General features: G+C 55.3%; 1 protein-coding gene across 1 annotated transcript in view; it reads left to right on the plus strand.

The window, feature by feature from the left end:
- The first annotated feature begins 4,754 nt into the window (after positions 1-4,754).
- Positions 4,755-26,785, plus strand: part of AHNAK (AHNAK nucleoprotein) — a 28,543-nt gene continuing 6,512 nt past the window's right edge. The window contains 6 exon segments of the mRNA XM_059404080.1: positions 4,755-4,921; positions 15,000-15,098; positions 15,379-15,535; positions 15,960-16,147; positions 17,095-20,836; positions 20,839-26,785. The exon segment at positions 20,839-26,785 is cut by the window's right edge and continues 1 nt beyond it. Of these exon segments, the coding sequence (XP_059260063.1) occupies positions 15,379-15,535; positions 15,960-16,147; positions 17,095-20,836; positions 20,839-26,785 (10,034 nt within the window). The 5' untranslated portion in view covers positions 4,755-4,921; positions 15,000-15,098.

The raw sequence follows: 26,785 nt of genomic DNA on the forward strand, positions 1-26,785 counted from the left end.
CACGCCAAAGGGCCCTCCTGGGGAGGGCGGGGAGTCTGCTTTCAAAGAGACTGCAGATTGCACACTTCCTTGCTGGGATCACAGTTTAAAAGCCATGATTACTCTCTGAGCAGTCGGGCGTCTTGTCTTCCCTGTAATACACTGATTTTAGAGAAGGGGACTGCGGCGAGGAGGGAGGGGAAGGGGAATCCCCCTGGCAGGGGGCCTGCCCACAGAGCTCCCTTTGTTGTTACTATGGAAACAGGCATAATAGGAACAAAACAGAGGCACGTCGCCTGGCAACAGAGAAGCCCAAGGTTCATCACACACACACACACTTGACGCATGTACACATCAGGGAACCCCCAGCAGGGGGCGGGGGGAGGGAACAAAACTTCTAGGGAAGCTGAGGTATCCCAGTGATGACGAGTTCTAGGACTCACCTAACTTTGCCAATGAACCCACAGGCCCCTGTGGGGTCAAATGCCTCAGAAATGTGACAGAGTGCCAGGCAGGAGGCTGGAAGTCCTCCTGGACCCCCGGGTGGCCCTTATTTTCACCAAGGCATCTGAAACCTTCCAAAAGAGAAAGGTTTTCTTTGCAAAGTTGAGATGGAGGTGGGGGTGGGGGTGATTCCTTTTAACTAAAAAAATTGTGTGTGTATCCACAAAAAAATTCCCCCGTGAGTGTATGTCGGGGGAATGAGGTGTTAGTGTAAAGGATATAGCAGAAAAGACAATATCCCATTTTCCCAAAGCCAAAGGCCTGCGAGGAGCTCAGAATACATTTCCTTCAGGAAGAAGCACCATGAGGGCAGGGATGCCATCCTGTCATGTTCTTATTTATTTATTTAATTTTAATTTTTAATTTTTAAAGATTTATTTATTTGACAGAGAGAGCATGAGCACAAGCAGAGGGAGTGGCAGGCAGTGGGAGAACAGGCTCCCCCTGAGTGGGGAGCTTGACGCGGACTCGATCCCAGGACTCTGGGATCATGAGCTGAGCTGAAGGCAGACGCTTAACCGACTGAGCCCGGCAGGCGCCCCAACCCATCAGGATCTTGATCCCCTGCACCAGCACCACCACCAGCACCACGGGCCCCGGGGCCTAGTGTTACACACACAGTGAATGTTTGTGCAGCTGCCGGAGAGGTCTATAAGTGGGGGAATTGGTCCCTGGAGGCTTGAGAGTAAAAGGAAGTGTGGGGCTCAGGATACTGTTGTGGAAAAGATACGGACTTTGGGGGCAGTTATCCCTGGAGTTCATTCATTCATTCATTCATTCATTCCGTAAAGTTCTTCAGCGTTTGCTCTAAGCCAGCCTCTGCTCCAGGCACAGGGCAGACAACAAAGAACAAGAAAATCCCTGCCCTTGTGGAGCCTGGATGCCGGTAGGAGTTTTGACTCCTGCTGCTGAGGGCTGTGTGACTTTAGGGGAATCACTAACCCTTTCTGAGACCATTTCATCCCCAAGCATGTGACGATTTATTGAGCTAACACACCATACGGCCTGCTGTGGCCTGAGACAAAATCACCATTACGGTCGAGCTTTGGGGGGTTAGGGGTGAGGGGCGGGAGGGGGCTCCAGCAGAGGGCGGAAAGAGAAGGGTCGGCAGAAATTTCCAAAAGAGCATGCGTCTCCATTTAAGCCATTGAAAGTTGTTGAATATATTCCCTTCCCCTGGGCCAAGGAAGCTGACCTAGGAAAGCCCAGCTCCTGTTCCAGCAGGTACAGACCATAGTTTTTTTCTTTTTTTTTTAAATGGGGCAAGGGTCTTGGTTACTCCACCTCTAGCTCCTAGCTGGAAATTCGGCAGGAGCCCGTCCCCAGGACCAGCCCCCACCAGCGGGGTCGCTCCTACCTCTGAACGAAGAACCTGGACGGTAATCCCAGCTCTGCAGCAGCTCTGCAAATCAGCCTCTCCTGCCTTCTCTGTTGACCAAGAGGGTGGCCAGAACAAACAATGAACAGATACGTTGGCCTTGAGCCCAGGACACTAGCCTCTGCTCTTTCACTCCTGAGGGGCTGACAGAGCCCATGCTCCAGGGAGGTAGACACCCACACCCTCCCTCCCCGCTCCTCTCCTGCTCCAAACCCTCCCTCCAAACTCCCAACGCCCTTTGGCTGTCCCCCTAAGTCTCCGTGATTATCCGCGGAGCGATGTTTCCCAAATTCCCAAAACCTAGGTCTCAATCTACTCCCCTTTAACTATGTCCTGGGAAATCTTTCTCTTTCAAGGAACCAGGTGAGTCATAAAGTTAAAAATCCTTCAGTCAACTGTGAACAGTGGTTACTTTTGGGGAGAGGGACCGGGGAGAGGAGGGACCCACTGACTGTTTACCGCTCTACCTTTCTCTATTGTTTACATTCTTCACCAGATGGAGGCATTGATTTTATTAAAAAAAAATGTCAACAAGGATTATCGGACTTGGGGCATGAAGGCCCGCTTTCATTTCTCTGTATTCTGGCTCCATTTGTGAAAAGCTGAATAAATGTTACGGACAATGAAATAATTAAAAAGCCATTAGTAAAGGAAATAAGGAGCGCTCGGTATTTACATGTTTTTATTTTTTATTTATTGATTAAAAAGATTTTATTTATTTATTTGACAGACGGAGATCATAAGTCGGCAGAGAGGCAGGCAGAGAGAGAGGGGGAAGCAGGTTTCAGGACCCTGAGATCATGACCTGAGCCAAAGGCAGAGGCTTTAACCCACTGAGCTACCCAGGTGCCCCTATTTATTTATTTTTTTTAAAGATTTTATTTATTTGGGGTGCCTGGGTGGCTCAGTCGGTTAAGTGTCTGCCTTCAGCTCAGGTCATGATTTCAGGGTCCTGGGATGGAGCCCTCCCCATTGGGCTCTCTGCTCAGCAGGGAGCCGGTCCCCCCCCCCACTTGTGATCTATCTCTCTCAAATAAATAAATAAAATCTTTAAAAAAAGGATTTTATTTATTTGACAGAGAGAGAGGGAACACAAGCAGGGGGGAGTGGGGGAGGTCGAAGCAGGCTTCCCACCAAGCAGGGAGCCCGATGTGGGCCTCAATCTCAGCACCCTGGGATCAGGACCCAAACAGAAGGCAGACACCTAATGACTGAGCCACCCACGGGCCTGGTACTTATATGTTTTTAAAAGCAACCCAAAGTTGAAAAGTTTAGGTGTTTTCTTCAAATAGGGGTAGGTTCGAGGAAAGGGGTACAGAACAAAATGGAGGAGGCACTACTTTAGAAAGCCTGGGTTTGGAAAGCTTGTGATGTGTGTGGTGTGGGTTTGCGTCCCTATCTGTGTGTGTGTGTGTGTGTGTGTGTGTGTGTGTGTGACAGAGGTAGGGAGTGGGGGGAGGAGGGAGAATGCACTTGCACACAGGAGTGAGAGACAGAGATCTAGAATGCGGGTGCCCAAGTCTCTGCTTTGTCTGTCCTTGCATGTCTATGCCTGTCTGAACTTCTACACGTGTGTCTCCACCTTTCTGCGCCCATTGTATGAGTCTGGGCACAGCTAGGACTTCTTTGCCTGTGTCTTCCCTCCCCCATGGCCTGTGCTGGTAACTGGACCTGGGACACAGCCCCCAGGGCTGGCAGCAGAGTTGGCTGCTGGGTATTTTTAGCCTGTAAACATGTTTGCCATTTCAGAGGACAGGGCCTCAGGTCTCGGCCCCAGCCCACTCACGATCTTGCGGTGAGGAGGGCGCTCCTGTCTGGAGCGGGGTGTTCTGGGGGGGCCTTCAGCCTGGGGGTCTTCCTTCCTCAGCCTTTGGGAAGGAAGGAACACTGCCTTGATGTGGGTAGTGGGTGGCCACCTAGGAGAGGGGATAAGAGGATTCCTGGGGAGAAGAGAATGGGAGTGTGGTAGGGGGGCTGGGGAGCCGGAAGGTTCCCCGACCCGCACCCCATCATTAAGCGGTTAATAAAGTCTCCTGGATTAGAAGTGGCTGTGGGAAATGGCAATAAATCTGGAAACAGCGTCCTTGCAAGTGGGAAGGTGGGGGAAGGGCTCGAGTCAGAAGTGGGTAAGTAGAGGCAAGGCTAAAGCTGCCGCTTCCCTCAGGAGCCCGGGGAGGAGGGTGGGCTGCCGGCCTGACCGCCCGTGTCACGGCAGCGACAGGAGCAGCCCCGTGGTGCGTGGGGCACTGATGACTCCACGTGGACACCCTAACTCCAGGGGTGTGGCCAGCGTCTACAGACCGGTTTTCGGTAGCGGGGGGAGCTATGGGGGGTGCTCAGAAAGGGGGGTGACGGCGAGAAATGGGCGCGGCTGCATGAAGCTTGGGAACAAGAGAAGGGCCTGGGGCCTGGGATTTGAAGTTTAGATGCCTGGGTTGAGAGAAAACTCAAAGGTCTGAGTCAGGCTGGTGGTCGCGGCCGAATCACCCAAGCACCCGCCCCCCACCCCTCCAGCCGCTTTCTGAACCTCTTGGTCCTTCTTGCAAAGTGAGCTGATTCGCAGTTCCAGGTGGGAGGATGAGCCTCAGGGAGCTTCGAGGAGTTTCTGGTCGGGGAGACCACACACTGAAAACGTTGGGGGGCAGATCCAGGCGCCGGTTAGAGCAGGGGGCACTGGAGGGGGGGCGCGGTAAAGCAGCCATCGGACGCGCGACACCCCCTCGTTTCCGCGCCCCCCAGCGCCCCCTCCCCCCAGCCCCCCAGCCGCCCGCTCCCGGGTCCGCGTCGGGTCGGCCCGCTGGCCCGTCCCAGCCCCACTCCGGCCCCGCCCGGCCCCGCCCTCTCCCCACAGCTCCGGGCAGACCCGCCCGCCCGAGCCGGAGTTACAAGAGCCGCCTCCGCGCGCGGGGGCCCGGCCACTCGGAGCAGCTCCGCCGCGGGGACTGCACCGCCCGCCCTGCCGGACCCGCCCCGACCAGGGCTCGCCGCCTGCGGCAGCCGCAGCACCGCGACCTGGGGCCCCGCGCGGGCTATGGCTGTGCCCAGGGGCTGAGCGCGCAGGTAGGGACACCCGGCACACCGCGGCGCGGCGGGGACGCGACTCCGAGAACGGGTCGGGGGAGGTGGGTTTCAGGGCAGGGGCGAGGCGCTCGGGCCGAGCGCACTGCGGGGATTCAGTGTGTAGCAAGCGGGGCACCCCGGCGCCGCGCGGGGAGGCGACGCGTCGCGCCCTGGGAGCCAGACTCTGCCTCCGGAGTTGGGGCGCAAGTTGGGCAAAGTTGGAAAATCGCTCCGAAGCGGGTATTGCTCCAGCCCTTATTTCTCTCGAGAGCTGAGCGTTGGTTCTGTTGCACGGCGCGGCGCGCGGTTCCTGGCCTGGGGGTCCCCTGTGGGTCCCCGTCCCATCCCCTCCTTCTCCCTGGGGCGGCGGCTCAAGCGCACCGCTCCCGCTCCTATTCCGTGTTTACTGGAGAAGTTTCCGAGGTCGCTGCCGCGGCCCCTCGGCCCCTCCCGGAGCCCCCGCGCCCCTTCCGCGGTCCCTCCCCGCTCCCCACACCTCCGCCTCGACCAAGCGCCCGGAGTCCTCCCGGCCCCACCCAGTTCTGCACCACCAGCCTCTCCCTTTCTCAGCCCCCCTCCAGCTGCCCCGCCCTAGTCTGGCCCCTCCGCGTCCCCCGCTCCAGAAGTCTCCCTTCTTCCTCCAAGGCCGCGCTGCCTGAAGTTTGCAGTGCGCCTCGGGACGGGACGGGTGGGAGTGGGGGTGGGGGGCGTAATTAGGGAGATTCCAGCGCTGGGGTGGGCGGGGAGGGGGGGGAAACTGTGCGGCGGCCCGGCCCCCGGCACCGCCCCTTCCCATTCGGGGGCGGCGCGCTCTCCCCTACCCCACTCCCAAACCCGTCCGGGCGGGATGGCCCCCGCCCCAGCGCCTGGCACGGCGCCAGCAGCCTGAGGAATGTGGTGGTTGGAGCCGCTGACTAATTCAAACCAGAACTCGGGGCGGGGGGGGGGGGGGGGGGGGGGGGGGAGGGGGGGGGGGGGGGGGGGGGGGGGGGGGGGGGGGGGGGCAGGAGCCAGCTCCGCGCGGGAGGAGGGCTTAGCTGCCGTCTCTGTACGAGCGATGCGCTCCAGGAGACGGGGCTGGGGGACGGGGTCCGGCCGTGGAGTTGGAAAGGCCGAGGGTTTAGGGTGTGTTCGGAGAGCCGTGTTATGTAAGGCTTTCCCAGGCGGGGAGAGGGTGTGCAGTATGTGAGGGCCTGGCCCTCCGTGGCTGGCCCGGGCGCCCCCTGCAGTGCCAGGGCCCGGGATGTGGGGGCGCAGCCCTGGGCGGCGCTGGCCACGAGGGACACGTGGGGTCTGAGCAGGCCTGGCGGTGCTCCTTGCGTGGGAGGGGAGCCGAGTGGGCAGACTGGGCACCTCGCAGCTCGGGCTGGGCGCCTGCACCAGGTGGGGGACGGCCCTGGCGCCTTTGCACAATGTGGTGTGCGTGGTGTGGGCTCTCGCCTTTCACTGGGTGTGGCTGCAGAGAGGGGGCGGTGGGTGCCTCCAGGGAGCCCGCGGAGGCTGCTCAGAGCCCTGCTAACGTGCAGTGGATTTATGGAAAGGCGGAGTGGGACCATCCCCTATTGGTGGTGGTGGGGGGGGGATCCTTAGAGAGTGACCTGGAGTTTGCAAGAGAGAAAAAGAGTGGGATATTTACCTCTGTATCCCTGGCGCAGCGCTGGGCTCCCAATAATTGGTTTTGAAACAGTTTCCCCTGTTATGATCCAGCCTCCAATGAGGGATCACTTGCCTTTCCTTCCCCCGGTCCAGCACTGGTAGGGGCTGGGTTGGTCTCACCCGACCCAGTGAGAGGGTAGGGGCTAGAGTGAAGGCGAGGGCTGGGAGTGGCCGGGAGGAGACTGAAGATGCTTTGGAAGGCGTTTTCAGGCCTCCACACTTAGGCTGCCCATAAAGTAGGGGGGCAGATTCTGCTTTCTTCTCCCTCTCTGCCTCTGCCCCGCCTTGAGGGAAATCCCTGGGGCAGGGTGTGGCACTCACTTCCTTTCCGAGGCGGAATGGGGGAGGCTTCCTTCTCCTTGACCCAGAGGGATGATGGGTTGGGCCAGCACAGGGTAGGTAAGTGGGCAGAGTGGGGAGCAGAAGGGCGCCCCAGGCTTCGGGGGTATGTCCTTGCTCTGAGCGGTGAGCTGCGGTGTGAAGGAGGCGGGCTGGGCAGGGAAGGAGAGGACCTGGGACCGGGAGAGCTGGGCTAGCAGAGGACACAGGGTCTGCGAGCTTCAAACTGGGGACTGGAGGGCGTCTTAGCCCCTCTCTAAGGCTTTGCCCTGAAAAGCGTATAGGCGGGAACATTGGTCATCGGACAGGGACGTGTAAGGTGCCACGTCCGTCATGTGGGGCTTCGTGCTGGGGGTTCGGGAGGCCTTTGCGGTGAGCTAGGGGTCCTTGTCTGGGCAACCCCTTGAAGAGATAACCCCACAGAGCTGGGACTTGTACCAGCCAGGCTTAGTCCAGGGCCCAGGGTGAGGCCCGAGAGAGTAAACCACGGAGGACTCGCGGAGGGAGACGGCCAGCAGCAGACAAGCGCAGGGAATGGGCTGGGGGTCTCCAGGGTCGCATGAGTCGCAGAGAGGCCCTGGGTGGAGGTGACCAGGCATTGGCTCGGCTAGATTCTTTGGCTTAACTTGGAATCGGCTGGCTGGCGCTGGTGGAGACACCGCCAGAGCCTGAGGAGCTGGTTTGAGAGGTTGGGGCAAAGCTGTGGGGGTGGAGGGGCGTGTGGGGCTCTGGGGTGTGGTCACCACCTTCCTCAGAACTTGGGAACCGCCTGGGGACAGACAGAGATATACCAGGAGAGCTAGTCCTACTCGCGATGGGAACTCTCCCACTTTAGGCTCTTCCCGCCCCCCCCACTGCTCCCCAACACCCCCAGGTTTCTCTCCCTGGAGCTGGGCTGACCTCCTGCTTGGGCCTGAGGAGGGGAAGGGAGAAGGTCTAGAATGTGCTGGCTTCAGTCAGGTGGAGGCGGTGGCCATGTCTAGGGCCTTTTGCTCTCTTTTCGTCCCCCGTGGGTTTCATCCAGGCTCGCAGGGAGCTGGCCTGTGACCATCCTGTTGGCACTCCAGGCCTTCCTGGGCAGGCTCGGTTTCCTCCGTGCATGGTGGCCTGGGGAGTGAGGGGGCTCCTGCGTGGATGGGCCACGGTGGGGCACATGCACATGAGTTTGATAGAGCCCCCCCCAGCCCCAGTTCCCACCGGGAGGACTCCTGGGCTGTTGCAGCTGCGGGTCTCGCTTGCATCCAGGTGGTGCAATTTAACGGTGGTCTTGCGTCCCTGTGACCCCTAGTGTCCTAGCGGTGAGGTGTGATCACCCGCGGGAGGGTGTTCCTCTGCTTGCACCCCGGGCTTCCAGGGCTGGGGACAGCAGTGGGTCTCTGCCCTGGTGCTGGAGGTTGCGCAGGGGCTGTAGGTAGGGGCCAGAGTCGGTTTCTGCGTCCTGGATAGCTTCTGGGCCCTGGAGTTTGTACCGGGAGGTCCTCAGGAGGGCGAGGCTAGCTCTGGGAACGAAGCCCTCGTTGAGTGATGCCGAAGCCCTCGTTGAGTGATGCCGAGAGGTGCTGCACACAGCTGGTCGGGGAGGGGCATCCTGTCCCGTCCCTGGAGGCCCGAGCAGAGATTCTAGGGGAAGGGGAAGTGCCTGGAGCTGATCCCGGCTCCGTGTCCTGGCTGGGCTGGGGGGCGGCTCCTTGGCCACTGCGGAGCGGCGGGGGCCGGGCCCTGCGCCCCTGCACTGGCGGGGTGTGACCGCTGGGCGGAGAGCTCCCCTGTGGTTGGGGAGTTTCTGCACCCCTGGCAGCTCGGGGCGGTCATCATCCCCCAGGGGGAGACAGAACATTCTTCTTTACCACCCCTGCCTCGCAGAGGGTGCCACCGCCAGACTTGGTGTCTTAGTCCCAGCGGTCCTGGGGAAAAGCTCTCTACTCCCGGGCTGTGTGGCCAGGGGCGGGGACTTGCGGCTGGATAGTGGGCTGCTGTCCCCGTCCCCTGTCACAAGGAGTAGGGGAGTCCCTCTCGGTCATGAGTGGAAGAGGGAATCTCCCTCCTTGCTGGAAGAGAGAACTTGGAGCTTGCTCCGGGGGGTTGGGAGGAAGCTGTGTGCGGAGGGCCAGTGGGGAGAGCTGGAGAGATCAGCTGGCCTGTAGGGTCTGAGTGGGGCTCCTCTGGACGTTGAGGTGGGGGTCCCCTGGTGGGGCTGACCTGGAGGAGAGGCTGGAGTGACCGAGCTGGAGGAACTCCCTGCTGGTGGGAGTTGTGGGCTGGCCCAGTGGCCCAGGTGGCCGGGGAACAAGAAGATAGGCGCACACAGGTAGAGGGAGACATAGACTCCGGGCACCAGGCTGACAGGTATAGGCGCCTTCCATGATGGGCAGGTCCTGGGGCTGCCCAGACAGGTGTGTGTTGGGAACTGGGGAAGGCAGGGCTGTGGGCCTGCTCAGGGCTGGGAAGAGTGGGGAGCGGGGCTGATGAGCGTGTCGGCGTGCACGTGGCCTGTGCGCATCCTTTGTCTGTCTTTCTGGGAATGTCCCTCCAGTGCCTAGGTCGCCTGTGTCTTGCAGCATGTTAGTCATATTCTGCCTGATAATCCCACCTCCCCCAACACACAACATGCCCCCTTGGGCTGTACCCCCCAGGATGAGCTGAGTGTAAATGTTCTCGATGGCCGGCTTTGGCTGTGGAGATTACCGAGCTGTTCTCCCCCAGTTCGAATAGGCCCTGCTGTTTTCCAGACGACAAGAGTTCTGGCAGCGGCCTCCGTGGAGGTCTGTTCGGAGCCTTGGGCCCCGGAAGCGAACCCAGCCCTGTGTGGGGCAAGGGTCTGTGCTGTTGTGGCTGTTCCCGTTCCCGAGTGAGTGGAAGCATGTGTCTTGCCCTGCTGGTGCCTTTCTCTGGAGTGGGTCTTGTGTCCCGCAAGCCCCAGAGGGGATGACCCTCATGTCCTTCACTTGCTGGGGCCCCAGAGAGCCTGGCGGTCGGTGAGCTGGGGTCTGTGTGGCTCAGGATTTCTGACTCCGGGGACCTCCGATCCTGGCTTCCAGGTTGCTTGGGACTCTCTGCCCATCCGGGTGTGCTGTCCCCAAGCTGCTGGCCAGGAAGTGGCTGGTGTGTGGGCCCAGGAGACTGGTGGGCACTAGCCCTCGCTCCTGCTGCTTGTGGCCCTTGAAAGGCGTCACGGCTCTCTGGGTGAGTCTCCTGGTGCTTCCGGAGTCTCTGGGTCCCCTAGGAGAATCTCAGCTCCTCCCTTTCTCCAGGTTTATGCCCTTGTCCCTGAGGCTCCCTCCCACGGTGTCTCCCTCTAGGTGTGCATGGAGGTCGCTCCATCGCCCTGTGGGTGTCTCTCTGGCCCTCCTGCATTGTAGGTCTCTGTCTTCCGCGTACCTCCCGTGTGCACTCCTCCACCCAGGAAAAGACTGTTTGCTCTGGCGTCACAGAGTCGGAGAAGCCTGGGCTCTCGCATCTCAACCCCAATTCGCACTTGGGCAAGTCATCTTACTGCTCGAGGCCTGTCGTTGCGTCTCTAGAATAAGCACATTAATTATTAACCACGTAGGGTCGTCTGGGGTCCAGTGAGACCCCTGGCGTGGAACTGCAGGAGCTCGGCCAAATTCTCTGCTTCTGTCTGTTGAGGGTTTTCTCTCCATGCAGGGCTTTCTCTTCCTGTTCGCTGTCTGGTGTTTATGGGAGTAGAACACCCCTCTGGGTGTGTCTCCCTTTTCTTAGAATGTCCTTTGCGCGTCGTCCTGTTAGAAGCGCTGGGGACTTTCCCTCTGCTGGAGGTCTCTACCTGGGGGGGGGGGGGGAGTCATTTCGTTCTTCCTGGCTCACGAGGTGCTGCTCCCTGGCTTGTGCAGCTGGTGGGTGTGATGACCCCTGGGCCTGCTGTCACGCGGGGTAGAAGTCCCACTGCTGTCGGTTCCTCCCCGCGGTGGGGGGAGCACTTCTGTCTCCCGTGGAGCATCACCTCCTGTATTCCTGTATCCATCATGCTGGGCATATGCTAAGACTTACACCCCTCGGGTGTGCGTCTTCAGGTTTGGCGGACAGAGGCCTGGAGGTCGACGGGCCTGTCTCTCCAGCAGTGGGGCCTCTGCAGGTTCCTGCCATCCTGACACTGTAGAGGCCATTTTTGGCTGCAGCGGCAGTTAGGCTGGGCCCCCTCCCTGGCTTCATACCGGCTCTTGGGGTTGGAAGGGGCTCTGTTCCCTAAGTGCAGGGGAGGGGGAAAGGTGCTCCTTTAGACGCCACCCCTGGCCTAGACCTTCTGCCCTGGGCAAAGAGTCAGCTTCTGGGATCTGCCCGTGTTTCATCCCTGCCCCCCCCCCCCCACCTCCCTGGTCCGCAGAGGTGGTGCACGTCCTTTATGCAGGTTTTTTTTTTTTTTTTAATGTATTTATTTGAGAGAGAGCGCGTGCGTACAGGAGCAGGGAGCAGGGCAGAGGGAGAGGGAGAAGCAGACCCCGCCCGCAAGCAGGGAGCCTGATGCGGGGCTCGATCCCAGGACCCCGAGATCGAGACCTGAGCCGAAGGCAGACGCTTCACTGACTGAGCCACCCAGGGGCCCCCTCTTTGCAATTTTGAATTAACAGGATGGCCTCGTTCTTCTCACGCTGCTTCTGGCCCGAGTTCTGGTGTCCCCCTAGTCTCTGCCTCACAGATGGAGTGGACATACCATCTCGCACTTTCTCTGGCCTCAAGGCGGCCCTCTGTCTAGAGGGTCCCCACTCCGGTCTCTCCCATCACCAAGGATACTGTGAGCCAGTGTCAGAGGGACCTCGGGGTGGGGAGCCAGCAGACCAGGGGTCTGGGGCCCTGGCACTGTCCTGTCCTGACCTCTCTGGACCTCCCCCTCTCCTTCTGTAAATACCAGACGGTGCCGTCCCTGCGGGGCTTTGTGCAGTGGCAGAAACGTTCCACATCTGCCATGTCTAATATGGTAGCCCTGTGGTTGGTGAGCTCTTGAAATGTGGCTACTGCAAGCAATAAACTAACAATTCATTTTAACTTAATTTAAATTTAAATAGCCACATGTAACTACCATGTCAACAGCAGGGCTATAAGGTGTCTTCTAGCTCCAAAGACTTACGACACTTGGCCAAATGTGCAGAATTCCACAGAGTTCCAAAGACCCTCTTTTGAGTAGCCACAGGGCAGGATCCTCGGTCCTTGGGGAAGCCTGGCATCACCTGACCTATGTAGGAAAAGAAGGGCCCGTCTGGGCTTGGCACAGGCTTCGAATATGTGGGAGAGACTGAGCAGTGGGACTCAGATGCGGAAAACAGACCCTTCCCACCCTGGTCTCACCCCCCCCTCCACCAGCACCCTTGTGTGCAGCCACCTGAATAGCCCAGAGCAGAGGAGGGAAGGGAAGTTGCTCAGAGCCCTGGGCCAGGGCTGGCAGGGTGGTTGAAACCCCTCCTGGCCAGGAAGCCAGCAGGTGCCCTGTCGGGGCCAACCTGCAGCCCCTGGTACCACGGCTCCTGTTCTCAGGGGCTGTGGACCCTTCATCACTCACGATGGCTCCCCCCCCCTTTTTTCAAAGATTTTATTTATTTATTTGACAGACAGAGATCACAAGTAGGCAGAGAGGCAGGCAGAGAGAGTGGGGGAGGCAGGCTCCTTGCTGAGCAGAGAGCCCGATGCGGGTCTCAATCCCACGACCCTGGGATCATGACCTGAGCTGAAGGCAGAGGCTTTAACCCACTGAGCCACCCAGGCGCCCCTTCTCCCCTCCTTCTGAGCTGTTGGCTAGAGGTGCATAGCAAGTCCTTCCTGAGCCTCTGAGCTGTGCTCCTGGGGATTCCTGGCCTGGGGCTCCCTTCTCAGGAGCTGGCCTGGAAGCCAACTGCCTGTCTCCACCGGGGCCCCAGCCCCTCTGGCACTGGGGGCTCTGGCCAACGAAGCACTTTGTCCATGGGATTTTAGGCGTGACCCTTTGCATGTCTGGAGCTGCTGCAGCCTCCCGTGACTCATGGGGAAGGAGGGAGGGTGGGGACGAGCTGTGGGCGAGGGTGAGCTGGCGCGCTGTCTCCGCCCCTGCTGGCTGGGGACCAGGATGCTGGCCGAGAGAAGGGGCCTGCTTTAGGAGGGGAGCTAGGCTGGCTGGTGACTTCAGAGAGCTGAGAAGCCCTTGGGCTGGAAGGCTTTCCTTCCCTGCCCTGCCTGGCTCTCTGTCTGCAGGGCTGGCTACTTGGTGCTGGACGCTGGGGGCAGGCGCCTTAAAGTCGTGGCTTTGCTGTTTGCAGGGGTCAGTGTGACTTCCCCTAGCGGCTGCTGGCCTGGAGGGGAAGAGGCAATTCCCTTGCTCACCCTCTGTGGCTCTGCTCGCCTCCTAGGCAGCGCCCATGTCCTAAATTCTGCATGTGTGAGTTCAGAGGGTGGAGGACTGGGGGTCCAGCTGCTGTCTTTGCCCATGCTGTGTGATCAGCCTGACACCAGAGCTGCGACGCACCCATGAATTTCTGGGGGGATCCAGTCCTGTCCTCAGAGGCAAACAAACTCTTAACGCTTTCAAGAGCATTGGCAGATAATAGGTTCTCTTTGCCCCGTTCTTTCCTTCCATGTTTCATCCCCCCCAGGAGGCTTCCCAACCTTCTAGAACATTCTGAGGCTAAACGGGTCACACCCAGAGCACCTTGCTCATAATTTATATCCAGGGCAGGAACGAAGTCTTTTAAATCTCCCCATCTGGCACATGGCGCGCAGTCAGTGAGCGCTGGGAGAACGTGCAGGTGAAGCTCGCGACTGTCTAATGCAGCGCGCGGCGCAGGGCTGGGCTGAGCAGAGTCCGTCCCTTGCCTGTTTTCTTTGCGGCGTCTGCTCCAGTGCTGGCTGTGCAGGAGGCCATCAGCATGCATGTATTTATCCATCTTTGACAAAGTTCTGAAAGTCAACAGCTTCCGGGTGGGGCTCTGGGCGAGGCCCTGCCTGAGCTTTAGCATTCCCGGCCTGGTTTCACAGACCGGCTTCTGGATGACTCCGGCCCTGCTGTTCTGCGTGGGTGGCCTTAGGCTGGGGCTGTTTCCAGAGTCCTGCCTTGTGTCTTCCCAGGGCAGCTCTGCAGCTGATAGCTCATCCTGTGGCCGGAGGGCATCTTTGCTCCTATGGGGGCCTGGCTCCTGGCGCTGTGTGGGCAGCCAGGTGGGCCCTGACTCACTGTGTCCCCGAGGCTCTGGGGCGTGGGCTGGCTGGGGGTGGGGCGGCGGCGGGGTTGGGGCTTCTTTTGTTCAGCCCGTTGCACCTGGAGCTCCCAGCTGGCGAGGGTCCCCCTGGTCCTAAGGACCGGGTTGGATCAGGTGACTGACTCACTGTCAGCCGGGGAGGGAGGGCACTGCTGTTCCTGCTCTCAGGCCTCCCGTGCTGGAGACCCCGAGAAGAGGAGTCTCACGCTGGTTAAGGCTACAGACCTGATGTGCTGTAGGGGAGAGAGTTGCAGGCTCAGAGCCCAGGGGTGGTGGCACGCTTATTGCAGACCTCACATCTCAGTCTCTCCATCCATAAAACGGGGACATGGTCTCCTTCCTGGAGCTGTTACAAAGAACTACTGAGAATGGGTGTTTTGTGAAACTCGTGGGCACCTGGGTTTTTTCATACCCTCGAGCACTCTCTCCTTCCCTCCTCATGGAGCTCCTGCATCCTCTCCGTTTTCACAGAGGAGATGATGTTCAGAGAAGTTGAGTGACTTGGCCAGGGACACACAGCTGGGAGGGTGCAGAAACCGGGTTTATTTTATTTTTATTTTTTTAAGATCTTGTTTATTTATTTGAGAGAGAGAGGGAGAGAGGGCTCGAGAGCAGAGGCTGAAGCAGGCTCCCTGCTGAGCCGGGAGCCCGACATGGGGCTGGATTCTAGGACTCCAGGATCACAACCCGAGCCAAAGGCAGATGCTTCGCTGAATGAGCCACCCAGAGGCCCCAGAGCAAGGGTTGAGACCAGGGTTTATATCCGAGTCTGGCCTCCCCGAGCCCCGTCTCCACGATCCCAGGTTGGAGAGTCATGTATGAACGAAGGGTGTTGAAGTAGGGGAAGGTTGGGGTTTCGGTGTGGCCCCTGTTGAGCGTGAGCATCTCTGTCTCCTTCTCCCTAGACTGTGTGACCGACATTCCCGACGAGAGAGACTAAGAAGAGAGGAAGGAGGGGCGGGCTCCTGGCAAGGCATCGGCTCCTGAGCGGAGTCCTGCAAAAGGTCCATGGGAGGGAGGGTGTGCCGGAGGGGAGGGGGGGGTGGGACCAAGGGTGGGTGGCATCGGGAAGTGGGGCCTGCGTGGAAGGGATGAGGGGCTGGTTGTTGCCGAGGTTGGTCGCAGCCTGTGTTCACTTGCCAGGGGGACCACTTCCACGGCAGAAGCAGGCACGGCCGCGTCACCCCCCGGGGATTTACAGCACTGGCCAGCCTTGGCTTTCTTGTCTCCTCATGCTCTCGAGCCCCCACTGTCCTGAGCCCCCATTTCCTTACCTCACCCCAGATGGAGAAGGAAGAGGACACGACCCGGGAGCTGCTGCTGCCCAACTGGCAGGGCAGCGGCTCCCACGGGCTGACCATCGCCCAGAGGGACGACGGCGTCTTTGTGCAGGAGGTGATGCGGAACTCCCCTGCGGCCCGCACGGGGGTGGTCAAGGAGGGTGAGTTACCTCAGGGTGTGGGCTGGGTGCCCGGGTGGTTTGGCTGAGGGGGGCGGTGGGAAGGCCACAGGGGCTGGTCCCAGTGACATTAGGACGGTCGGTACCCAAGCCCCACCCTCGCCTCCCCTGCTCGCTCAGTGTCACTTGATCCACACAGTCCTCAGGGACAGCGGTTCTGGAGGGTGGTGGACACATCATCCTTAGGGCCTACTCTACTACCCAGGAACTCTGCCGCTTTGGGCGAGTTAGTGGGCCTCCCTATGCCTTACTTTTCTTCATCTGTGCAATGGGTATTACCACACCTGTAGGCTTGTCACGACACGCAGTAAATGCAAGTCAGCTCGAGGGCCCAGCCTGTGGTGGTCGTGTGCTGTTCTCCCGAGACCCCGCGGGTCTCACCTGCTTCTTGCTCCGCCCTGCTCAGGGGACCAGATTGTGGGTGCCACCATCTACTTCGACAACCTGCAGTCAGGCGAGGTGACCCAGCTCCTGAACACCATGGGACACCACACCGTGGGCCTGAAGCTGCATCGCAAGGGGGACCGCTCCCCTGAGCCCGGCCAGACCTGGACCCACGAAGTCTTCAGCTCCCAAAGCTCCGAGGTGGTTTTGGTGAGTGCCTGGCCGGCCCATCCGTGCCCTAAACCACGCCCCCCCGCCTCCCCCACCAGGCCACACTGACCTACTGGCCACTTCCTGAGCCTCATGTCTGCCTACGGGACCTCCCTGCGGTTCCCTCTCCTGCTTCTCCCCTGCCTCTCTCTTGAGCCAGACGGTGTGCTTGTATCCGTGTGTAGCGTGTGGCTGCCATTGACCCTGAAAGCCTTCCGTCAGTGGGTCCAGAGTGCTGCAGCGTGGAACCCGCTCACGCTGTCTGGCCCTAGAGGCCAGGAGGACAGTCAGTGCTTTGCAAGATTCATCAGAACAGTCTCACAGGTTCCCTGCTCTGCCTTCCAGGTGCCATTTTTCTCATTCCAGAGGCCTGGACTCATCTGTGAGTCAGAGGCTGGGCAGCAAAGCACCTGGGGGGGGGGGACGTTTCTTTGCTCCTTGATGGCTTGTTTATTTAACATATAATGGGTCCTCAAAGTGAAAGTATTAATCCAAGCACAGCGAGTCTCCACCAGCGCTTTCTGACAGGTCACTGAGAGGATTCCTGTCCCCTTATACAAGCCCGTGAGTTGAGAATTGAGAGCCCAAGGGCCAAATCCATGCAGAGCTGGGAGGCATCCCTGGGACTTGACAAGCCGATTGGAATCTAGAATTGATTGATTATAAATCCTTCTTCCAGACCGCAGAAGGCAGGAGTCTACCCTGCTTCTCTCCCGCATAGCTTTTACTTCCCAGAGTTTCCCCAAATAATTTGTTTCCCTCCTGTGATGTGGCTGTCAGCCCCTTTCCTCACCCCTCCATGCTCTGCCCCAGGAGGCTCTGTGGGCCTCCGTTCTGGTCCCAGCTTCTGTGGTAAACAGGCAACCATGTTGTCGGCTGGGCTGTGGCCGGGCGTCCGTGGTCAGGCAGATCCTGCTGCAACGTCTCCCGGCCGTGTCTTTCTGCAGAGCGGGGATGACGAGGACTATCAGCGCATCTACACCACGAAGATCAAGCCTCGGCTGAGGTCGGAGGACGGACTAGAAGGGGAACCTGGGGAAACCCAGAGCCGCACCATCACCGTGACAAGAAGGGTCACAGCCTACACTGTTGATGTGACAGGCCACGAAGGAGCCAGGGAGATCGATATCAGCAGCCCAGAGTTCAAGATCAAGATTCCCCGGCACAAACTGACTGAAATTTCCGCTGTGGATGTGGAGACCCAGCCTGGCAAGACAGTGATCAGACTGCCCTCGGGCTCGGGGGCAGCATCTCCTACCACAGGCTCTGTTGTGGACATCCAAGCGGGGTCTGTTTCTGCTTCGGGACCAGAGCTCCAAGGTGCTGGCCACTCGAAGCTCCAGGTCACCGTGCCTGGGATAAAGGTGGGGAGCCCAGGTGTCAGTGTCAGTGCGAAGGGCTTGGACTTGGGTGGCAAAGGAGGGGTCCAAGTACCAGGAGCGGACATTTCGTCTTCTCTTGAGGGTGGGGCAGTGGAGGTACAGGACCCATCTCTGGAGAGTGGCACTAATGGGAAAATTAAAATTCCCACTATGAAGGTGCCAAAATTCGGTGTCTTGACAGTGCCTGAGGGCCAGGCCCCCGGAGCAGGTTTGAGCATTTCTGCACCCGAGTTCTCTGTGGGACACAAGGGTGGCAAGCCCGGCCTGACCATTGGCGGGAACATCCAGACCCCTCAGCTAGAAGTCAGTGCTCCTTCTGCCAATATTGAGGGGCTTGAGGGGAAGCTGAAGGGACCCCAAATCACTGGGCCATCTCTTGAGAGTGACCTAGGCCTGAAAGGTGCCAAGCCACAGGGGAGCATAGGGGTGGACATTTCTGGTCCCAAAATCAAGGGCACTGTCACTGGCTCTAGTGTGGAAGTTCAAGCCCCTGATGTTGATCTTCACGGGCCTGGGGGCAAACTGAATATGCCCAAGATGAAAGTTCCCAAATTCTCTGTGTCAGGTTCAAAGGGAGAGGGAACTGGCATTGATGTGACACTGCCCACAGGTGAAGTGACTCTTCCTGGGATCTCTGGTGATGTCAGCCTGCCTGAGGTTGCTGCTGGGGGGCTGGAAGGGAAGGTGAAGGGTACGAAAGTCAAGACTCCTGAAATGATCATGCAGAAACCTAAAATCTCCATGCAGGACGTGGATCTGAGCCTTGGATCCCCTAAAGTGAAGGGAGATATTAAGGTTTCAGTGCCTGGGGTACAAGGTGACATTAAAGGCCCTCAAGTGGCAGTTAAAGGCTCCAAAGTGGACACAGAGACACCTAGCCTTGAGGGGACCCTGACCGGACCCACGCTTGGTAGTCCTGGAAAAGCAGGAACGTGCAGGATCTCTATGGCAGATGTAGATCTAAATGTGGCTGCCCCTAAAATGAAAGGGGGTGTAGATGTCACGCTTCCCAAAGTAGAAGGGAAAGTCAAAGTCCCTGAAGTGGATGTCAAAGGCCCCAAAGTTGATGTCAGTGCCCCAGGTGTGGAAGTTCATGGCCCAGACTGGAACCTGAAAATGCCCAAGTTCAGCACTCCAGGAGCTGAAGGGGAAGGCCCAGATGTAGATGTGAAACTACCCAAAGGAGATGTCAGTATTCCAGGGCCCAAGGTCAGTGTGGAGGCCCCAAATGTCAACATAGCGGGCCCAGGAGGCAAACTTAAAGGCCCTGATATTAAGCTGCCTGAAATGAGTGTCAAGACGCCAAAGATCTCCATACCTGATGTCGATTTGCATGTTAAAGGCACAAAGGTAAAAGGAGAGTATGATGTAACAGTCCCAAAACTTGAAGGGGAACTGAAAGGCCCCAAAATGGACACTGATGCTCCAGATGTGGATGTTCAGGGCCCAGACTGGCACCTGAAGATGCCCAAGATGAAAATGCCAAAATTCAGTGTGCCAGGGTTCAAAGCAGAGGGCCCAGAAGTGGATGTGAACCTGCCCAAGGTTGATGTGGACATTTCTGGGCACAAGGTAGATGTTAGTGCTCCAGATGTGAGCCTTGAGGGACCAGAAGGGAAACTGAAAGGACCTAAGTTTAAGATGCCTGAGATGAATATCAAAGCCCCAAAGATCTCCATGCCAGATGTGGACTTACATTTGAAAGGCCCTAAAGTAAAGGGAGAATATGATGTCACAGTGCCAAAAGTGGAAGGTGAGATTAAAGTTCCTGATGTTGAACTTAAAAGCGCCAAAGTGGATATCAATGTTCCAGATGTTGATGTTCACGGCCCAGACTGGCACCTGAAGATGCCCAAAATGAAAATGCCCAAGTTCAGCATGCCTGGCTTCAAAGCAGAGGGCCCAGAAGTGGATGTGAACCTGCCTAAGGCTGACATTGACATCTCCGGACCCACAGTGGACGTTGAAGTTCCAGATGTGAACATTGAAGGACCTGAAGGAAAGCTGAAGGGTCCTAAGTTTAAGATGCCTGAGATGAATATCAAGGCTCCTAAGATCTCTATGCCTGATGTGGATTTGCATATGAAAGGTCCCAAGGTGAAGGGAGAATATGATGTTACGGTGCCAAAGATGGAAGGGGAACTCAAAGGGCCAAAAGTAGACATCGGTGCCCCAGATGTTGAAGTTCATGGTCCTGAATGGAACCTAAAGATGCCCAAAATGAAAATGCCCAAATTCACCATGCCCAGCCTCAAAGGTGAGGGCCCAGAAGTGGATGTGAACCTGACAAAGGCTGATGTGGACATTTCTGCACCCAAGGTAGATATTAGTGCTCCAGATTTGGGCCTTGAAGGACCAGAAGGAAAGTTGAAAGGCCCCAAGTTTAAGATGCCTGAGATGCACTTTAAGGCTCCTAAGATGACTCTCCCAGATGTTGACTTGGATCTTAAAGGACCCAAAGTGAAAGGCAGTCTAGATATGTCAGCACCGAAAATAGAAGGTGAGATGAAAGTTCCAGATGTGGACATCAAAGGACCCCAGGTAGACCTTAAAGCACCAGATGTGGAAGTCCAAGGTGCAGACTGGAGCCTGAAAATGCCCAAGATGAAAATGCCCAAGTTCAGCATGCCCAGCTTGAAAGGTGAGGGCCCAGATGTGGGTGTGAACCTGCCTAAGGCTGACATTGACATCTCTGGACCTAAAGTTGACATTGAAGCCCCAGATGTGAGCCTTGAAGGTCCAGAAGGGAAGCTGACGGGTCCCAAGTTTAAGATGCCTGAGATGCACTTCAAGACCCCCAAGATCTCCATGCCTGACGTGGACTTACACTTGAAAGGTCCTAAGGTGAAGGGGGATGTGGACATGTCTGTGCCCAAGATAGAAGGTGAAATGAAAGTGCCAGATGTGGACATCAGAGGACCCAAACTGGATGTTGATGTCCCAGATGTGGACGTTCATGGCCCAGACTGGCACCTGAAGATGCCCAAAATGAAGATGCCCAAGTTCAGCATGCCTGGCTTCAAAGGTGAGGGCCCAGATGTGGATGTGAACCTGCCCAAGGCTGACATTGATATCTCTGGACCCAAAGTGGACATTGAAGCCCCCGATGTTAACATTGAAGGACCGGAAGGAAAGCTGAAAGGCCCCAAATTCAAGATGCCTGAGATGCACTTCAAGGCTCCCAAGATCTCCATGCCTGATGTGAACTTGAATCTTAAGGGGCCAAAACTAAAGGGAGATGTGGATGTGTCTGTGCCTGATGTAGAAGGTGAAATAAAGGTGCCGGATGTGGACATTAAGGGCCCAAAGTTGATATCAGTGCTCCAGATGTGGATGTTCAAGGCCCAGACTGGCACTTGAAGATGCCCAAGGTGAAAATGCCCAAGTTCAGCATGCCTGGCTTCAAAGGAGAAGGCCCAGAAGTGGATGTGAACCTGCCCAAGGCCAACATTGATGTCTCAGGGCCCAAGGTGGATGTTGAAGTTCCAGATGTGAATATTGATGGTCCAGATGCAAAAATAAAAGGTCCTAAATTTAAGATGCCAGAAATGAATATAAAGCCTCAGAAGATATCCATGCCAGATGTTGGTTTGCATTTGAAAGGTCCTAAAATCAAAGGAGATTATGATGTAACAATTCCAAAAGTAGAAGGAGAGATAAAAGCTGATGTTGACATCAAAAGTCCCAAAGTAGACATTAATGCACCAGATGTGGGAGGTCATGGCCCAGATTGGCACTTGAAGATGCCCAAAGTGAAAATGCCCAAGTTCAGCATGCCAGGCTTCAAAGGTGAGGGCCCAGAAGTGGATGTAAACCTGCCAAAGGCTGACATTGATGTCTCAGTTCCCAAGGTGGACATTGATGCTCCAGATGTTAATATTGAAGGTCCAGAGGGGAAGCTAAAAGGTCCCAAATTTAAGATGCCAAGCATGAATATACAGACTCACAAAATCTCTATGCCTGATGTTGGACTTAATCTAAAAGCTCCTAAACTGAAAACTGATGTAGATGTTTCTCTTCCCAAAGTGGAAGGAGACTTGAAAGGTCCTGAAATTGACATGAAGACCCCAAAGATGGATGTAGATGTTGGTGATGTTGATATTGAGGGTCCAGAAGGGAAGCTGAAAGGTCCTAAGTTTAAGATGCCAGACATGCACTTTAAGACTCCTAAGATCTCCATGCCTGATGTGGACTTACACTTGAAAGGCCCCAAAGTCAAAGGGGATGTGGATGTGTCTATGCCCAAGATAGAAGGTGAAATGAAAGTGCCAGATGTGGACATTAAAGGGCCTAAAGTAGACATTGATGTCCCAGATGTGGATGTCCATGGCCCAGACTGGCACCTGAAGATGCCCAAGGTGAAAATGCCCAAGTTCAGCATGCCTGGCTTCAAAGGTGAGGGCCCAGAAGTGGATGTGAACCTGCCTAAGGCTGACATTAATGTTTCTGGCCCCAAAATGGACATTGATGCTCCTGATTTGGATATAGAGGGACCAGAAGGAAAATTAAAGGGCTCTAAATTTAAGATGCCTAAGTTGAATATCAAAGCTCCTAAGATATCCATGCCGGATGTGGACTTGAATTTGAAAGGTCCCAAAGTGAAAGGAGAAATTGATGCTTCTGTGCCTGAGCTAGAAGGTGAACTGAGAGGTCCACAAGTTGATATCAAAGGTCCTAGTGTAGATGTGGAGATGCCTGATGTTGATCTGGAATGTCCTGATGCCAAGTTGAAAGGCCCTAAGTTTAAGATGCCTGAGATGCACTTCAAGACCCCCAAGATCTCCATGCCTGACGTGGACTTACATTTGAAAGGTCCTAAGGTGAAGGGGGATGTGGACGTGTCTGTGCCCAAGATAGAAGGTGAAATGAAAGTGCCAGATGTGGACATCAAAGGACCCAAACTGGATGTTAATGTCCCAGATGTGGACGTTCATGGCCCAGACTGGCACCTGAAGATGCCCAAAATGAAAATGCCCAAATTCAGCATGCCTGGCTTCAAAGGTGAGGGCCCAGATGTGGATGTGAACCTGCCCAAGGCTGACATTGATATCTCTGGACCCAAAGTGGACATTGAAGCCCCCGATGTTAACATTGAAGGACCGGAAGGAAAGCTGAAAGGCCCCAAATTCAAGATGCCTGAGATGCACTTCAAGGCTCCCAAGATCTCCATGCCTGATGTGAACTTGAATCTTAAGGGGCCAAAACTAAAGGGAGATGTGGATGTGTCTGTGTCAAAATTGGAAGGTGATTTGAAAGGCCCCAGTGTGGATGTGGAGATGCCTGATGTTGAACTGGAGTGTCCTGATGCAAAGTTGAAAGGCCCTAAGTTTAAGATGCCAGACATGCACTTCAAGACCCCCAAGATCTCCATGCCTGATGTGGACTTACACTTGAAAGGCCCCAAAGTCAAAGGGGATGTGGATGTGTCTGTGCCCAAGATAGAAGGTGAAATGAAAGTGCCAGATGTGGACATTAAAGGCCCCAAAGTAGACATTGATGCTCCAGATGTGGATGTTCATGGCCCAGAGTGGCACCTGAAGATGCCCAAGATGAAAATGCCCAAGTTCAGTATGCCCGGCTTTAAAGGTGAGGGCCCAGATGTGGATGTGAACCTGCCCAAGGCTGACATTGACATTTCTGGACCTAAGGTGGACATTGAAGCGCCAGATATGAACATTGAGGGTCCAGAAGGAAAACTGAAAGGCCCTAAGTTCAAGATGCCTGAAATGCACTTTCATGCCCCTAAGATCTCCATGCCTGATGTTGATTTCAACTTAAAAGGGCCTAAAATCAAAGGAGACTTTGATGTTTCTGCCCCAAAGCTGGAGGGAGAGTTAAAGGGTCCGGAAGTGGATGTCAAAGGCCCCAAATTGGATGTTGACATGCCAGAAGTAGCTGTGGAAGGTCCAGATGGCAAATGGAAAAGTCCTAAATTTAAGATGCCAGACATGCACTTTAAAGCTCCCAAAATCTCCATGCCAGACATTGATCTACACTTAAAAAGTCCCAAGATAAAGGGAGAGGTGGATGTTGATGTTCCCAAATTGGAAGGTGACCTCAAAGGGCCAGACCTCAAAGGTGACATCAGTGGGCCAGATATTGACATTGAAGGACCAGAGGGAAAATTGAAAGGTCCTAAGTTCAAGATGCCTGACATGCATTTCAAAGCCCCAAATATTTCTATGCCTGACGTGGACCTAAATTTGAAAGGACCAAAAATCAAGGGGGATGTTGATGTGTCTGTGCCTGAGGTAGAAGGTAAAATTAAAGTACCAGATGTGAACATCAAGGGCCCAAAAGTAGATATAAATGCTCCTGATGTTCATGGCCCAGATTGGCACCTGAAGATGCCCAAAATGAAAATGCCCAAGTTCAGCGTTCCTGGTTTCAAAGCAGAGGGTCCAGAGGTAGATGTGAATCTTCCCAAGGCGGACATTGGTGTCTCAGGACCCAAAGTTGACATTGAAGTCCCAGAGATGAGCATCGAGAGTCCAGAGGGAAAAATCAAGGGGCCTAAATTTAAGATGCCGGAAATGAACATCAAAGCTCCCAAGATCTCCATGCCAGATGTAGATTTACACTTGAAAGGTCCTAAGGTCAAAGGAGATGTGGACATTTCCTTGCCTAAGGTGGAAGGTGACCTGAAGGCCCCCAAAGTGGACATTGATGTCCCAGATGTGGATGTTCAGGGCCCAGACTGGCACCTGAAAATGCCCAAGATGAAAATGCCCAAGTTCAGCATGCCAGGCTTCAAAGGAGAGGGCCCAGAAGTGGATGTGAACGTGCCCAAGGCTGATATTGATGTGACTGGACCCAAGGTGGACATTGAAGGCCCCGATGTTAACATTGAGGGTCCTGAGGGAAAGTTGAAAGGTCCCAAGTTCAAGATGCCTGAGATGAACATCAAAGCCCCCAAGATCTCCATGCCAGACATTGATCTTAACCTGAAGGGCCCTAAAGTGAAAGGTGATGTGGATGTGTCTTTGCCAAAAGTGGAAGGTGAGATTAAAGTTCCTGATGTTGACATCAAGGGCCCCAAAGTGGACATTGATGCCCCAGATGTGGATGTTCATGGCCCAGACTGGCACCTGAAGATGCCCAAGATAAAAATGCCCAAGATCAGCATGCCAGGGTTCAAAGGAGAAGGCCCAGAAGTGGATGTGAACCTACCCAAGGCTGACATTGATGTCTCAGGACCCAAGGTGGACATTGATGCTCCAGATGTCAATATCGAAGGTCCAGATGCAAAACTGAAGGGCCCCAAGTTCAAGATGCCAGAGATGAACATCAAAGCTCCTAAGATATCCATGCCAGATTTGGATCTTAACCTTAAAGGCCCTAAAATGAAAGGAGATGTGGATGTTTCCCTTCCAAATGTAGAAGGTGATGTGAAAGGGCCTACTCTTGACATCAAGGGCCCAAAGATAGATGTAGATGCTCCAGATATTGACATTCATGGTCCTGAGGGCAAATTGAAAGGTCCCAAACTGAAGATGCCAGACATGCATGTAAATATGCCCAAAATCTCCATGCCAGAAATTGACCTGAATTTGAAAGGCGCAAAGCTTAAGGGAGATGTTGATGTTTCCGGGCCCAAACTGGAAGGTGATGTTAAAGCTCCCAAGCTGGATGTAAAGGGGCCAGAAGTGGACATTTCTGGTCCTAAGGTCAATCTTGATGGCAAGGCAAAGAAATCACGTTTTAAGCTTCCTAAATTTAACTTTTCAGGCTCCAAAGTTCAGACACCTGAGGTGGATGTCAAAGTTAAAAAGCCAGATATTGATGTGACAGGTCCAAAAGTTGATATTAATGCTCCTGATGTTGAGGTCCAAGGGAAAGTGAAAGGATCTAAGTTCAAAATGCCTTTCCTGAGTATTTCATCTCCTAAAGTTTCTATGCCTGATGTAGAGTTAAATCTGAAAGGCCCTAAAGTCAAAGGAGACTTAGATGTTACAGCTCCTAATTTAGAAGGTGACTTTAAAGGACCCAAAGTAGATATTAAAGCACCAGAAGTTCATCTTGATGCACCTGATGTGGATGTTCATGGTCCAGATTGGAGTTTGAAAATGCCCAAAATGAAAATGCCCAAGTTTGGTGTGCCTGGCTTAAAAGTGGAAGGGCCAGAAATGGCTGTGGATCTGCCAAAAGGAGATCTCAACATCGAGGGGCCCAAAGTGGACATTGAGGGTCCAGAAATAAATGTGGAAGGTGTAGAAGGAAGCTTAAAAGGCCCCAAACTCAAGATGCCTGACATGAATATCAAAACTCCCAAAATCTCCATGCCTGACATTGATTTAAACCTGAAGGGCCCCAAAGTGAAAGGTGATATGGATGTTTCTCTGCCCAAAGTTGAAGGGGATCTGAAAGGACCAGAGATTGATATTAAAGGGCCCAAAGTGGACGTTGATGCCCCTGGTGTGGATGTTCATGGCCCAGACTGGCACCTGAAAATGCCAAAGGTGAAAATGCCCAAGTTCAGCATGCCGGGTTTCAAAGGTGAAGGTCCAGATGTGGATGTTACTCTCCCTAAAGCGGACATTGATATTTCTGGCCCCAAAATGGACATTGATGCCCCGGATGTGAATATTGAAGGTCCAGATGTGAAACTGAAGGGTCCCAAGTTCAAGATGCCTGAAATGAACATCAAAGCCCCCAAAATCTCCATGCCTGACCTTGATCTGAACTTGAAGGGCCCCAAAATGAAAGGTGATGTGGATATATCTTTGCCAAAAGTAGAAGGTGACTTAAAGGGCCCTGAGGTGGACATCAAGGGCCCCAAAGTGGACATTGACACTCCTGATATTAACATTGAAGGCCCAGAGGGGAAACTGAAGGGGCCCAAATTCAAGATGCCAGAGATGCACCTAAAGACTCCTAAGATTTCCATGCCTGATATTGATTTAAACTTGAAGGGCCCCAAAGTGAAAGGAGATATGGATGTTTCCCTCCCCAAGTTTGAAGGGGATCTTAAAGGTCCTGAGGTGGACCTCAAAGGTCCCAAAGTGGACATTGATGCTCCTGATGTGGATGTTCATGGACCGGACTGGCACCTGAAGATGCCCAAAATAAAAATGCCCAAGATCAGCATGCCAGGGTTCAAAGGAGAAGGCCCAGAAGTGGATGTGAACCTACCCAAGGCTGACATTGATGTCTCAGGACCCAAGGTGGACATTGATGCTCCAGATGTCAATATCGAAGGTCCAGATGCAAAACTGAAGGGCCCCAAGTTCAAGATGCCAGAGATGAACATCAAAGC

Source organism: Mustela nigripes, chromosome 1 (genome assembly GCF_022355385.1).
Source record: "Mustela nigripes isolate SB6536 chromosome 1, MUSNIG.SB6536, whole genome shotgun sequence".
Lineage (NCBI taxonomy): Eukaryota > Metazoa > Chordata > Mammalia > Carnivora > Mustelidae > Mustela > Mustela nigripes.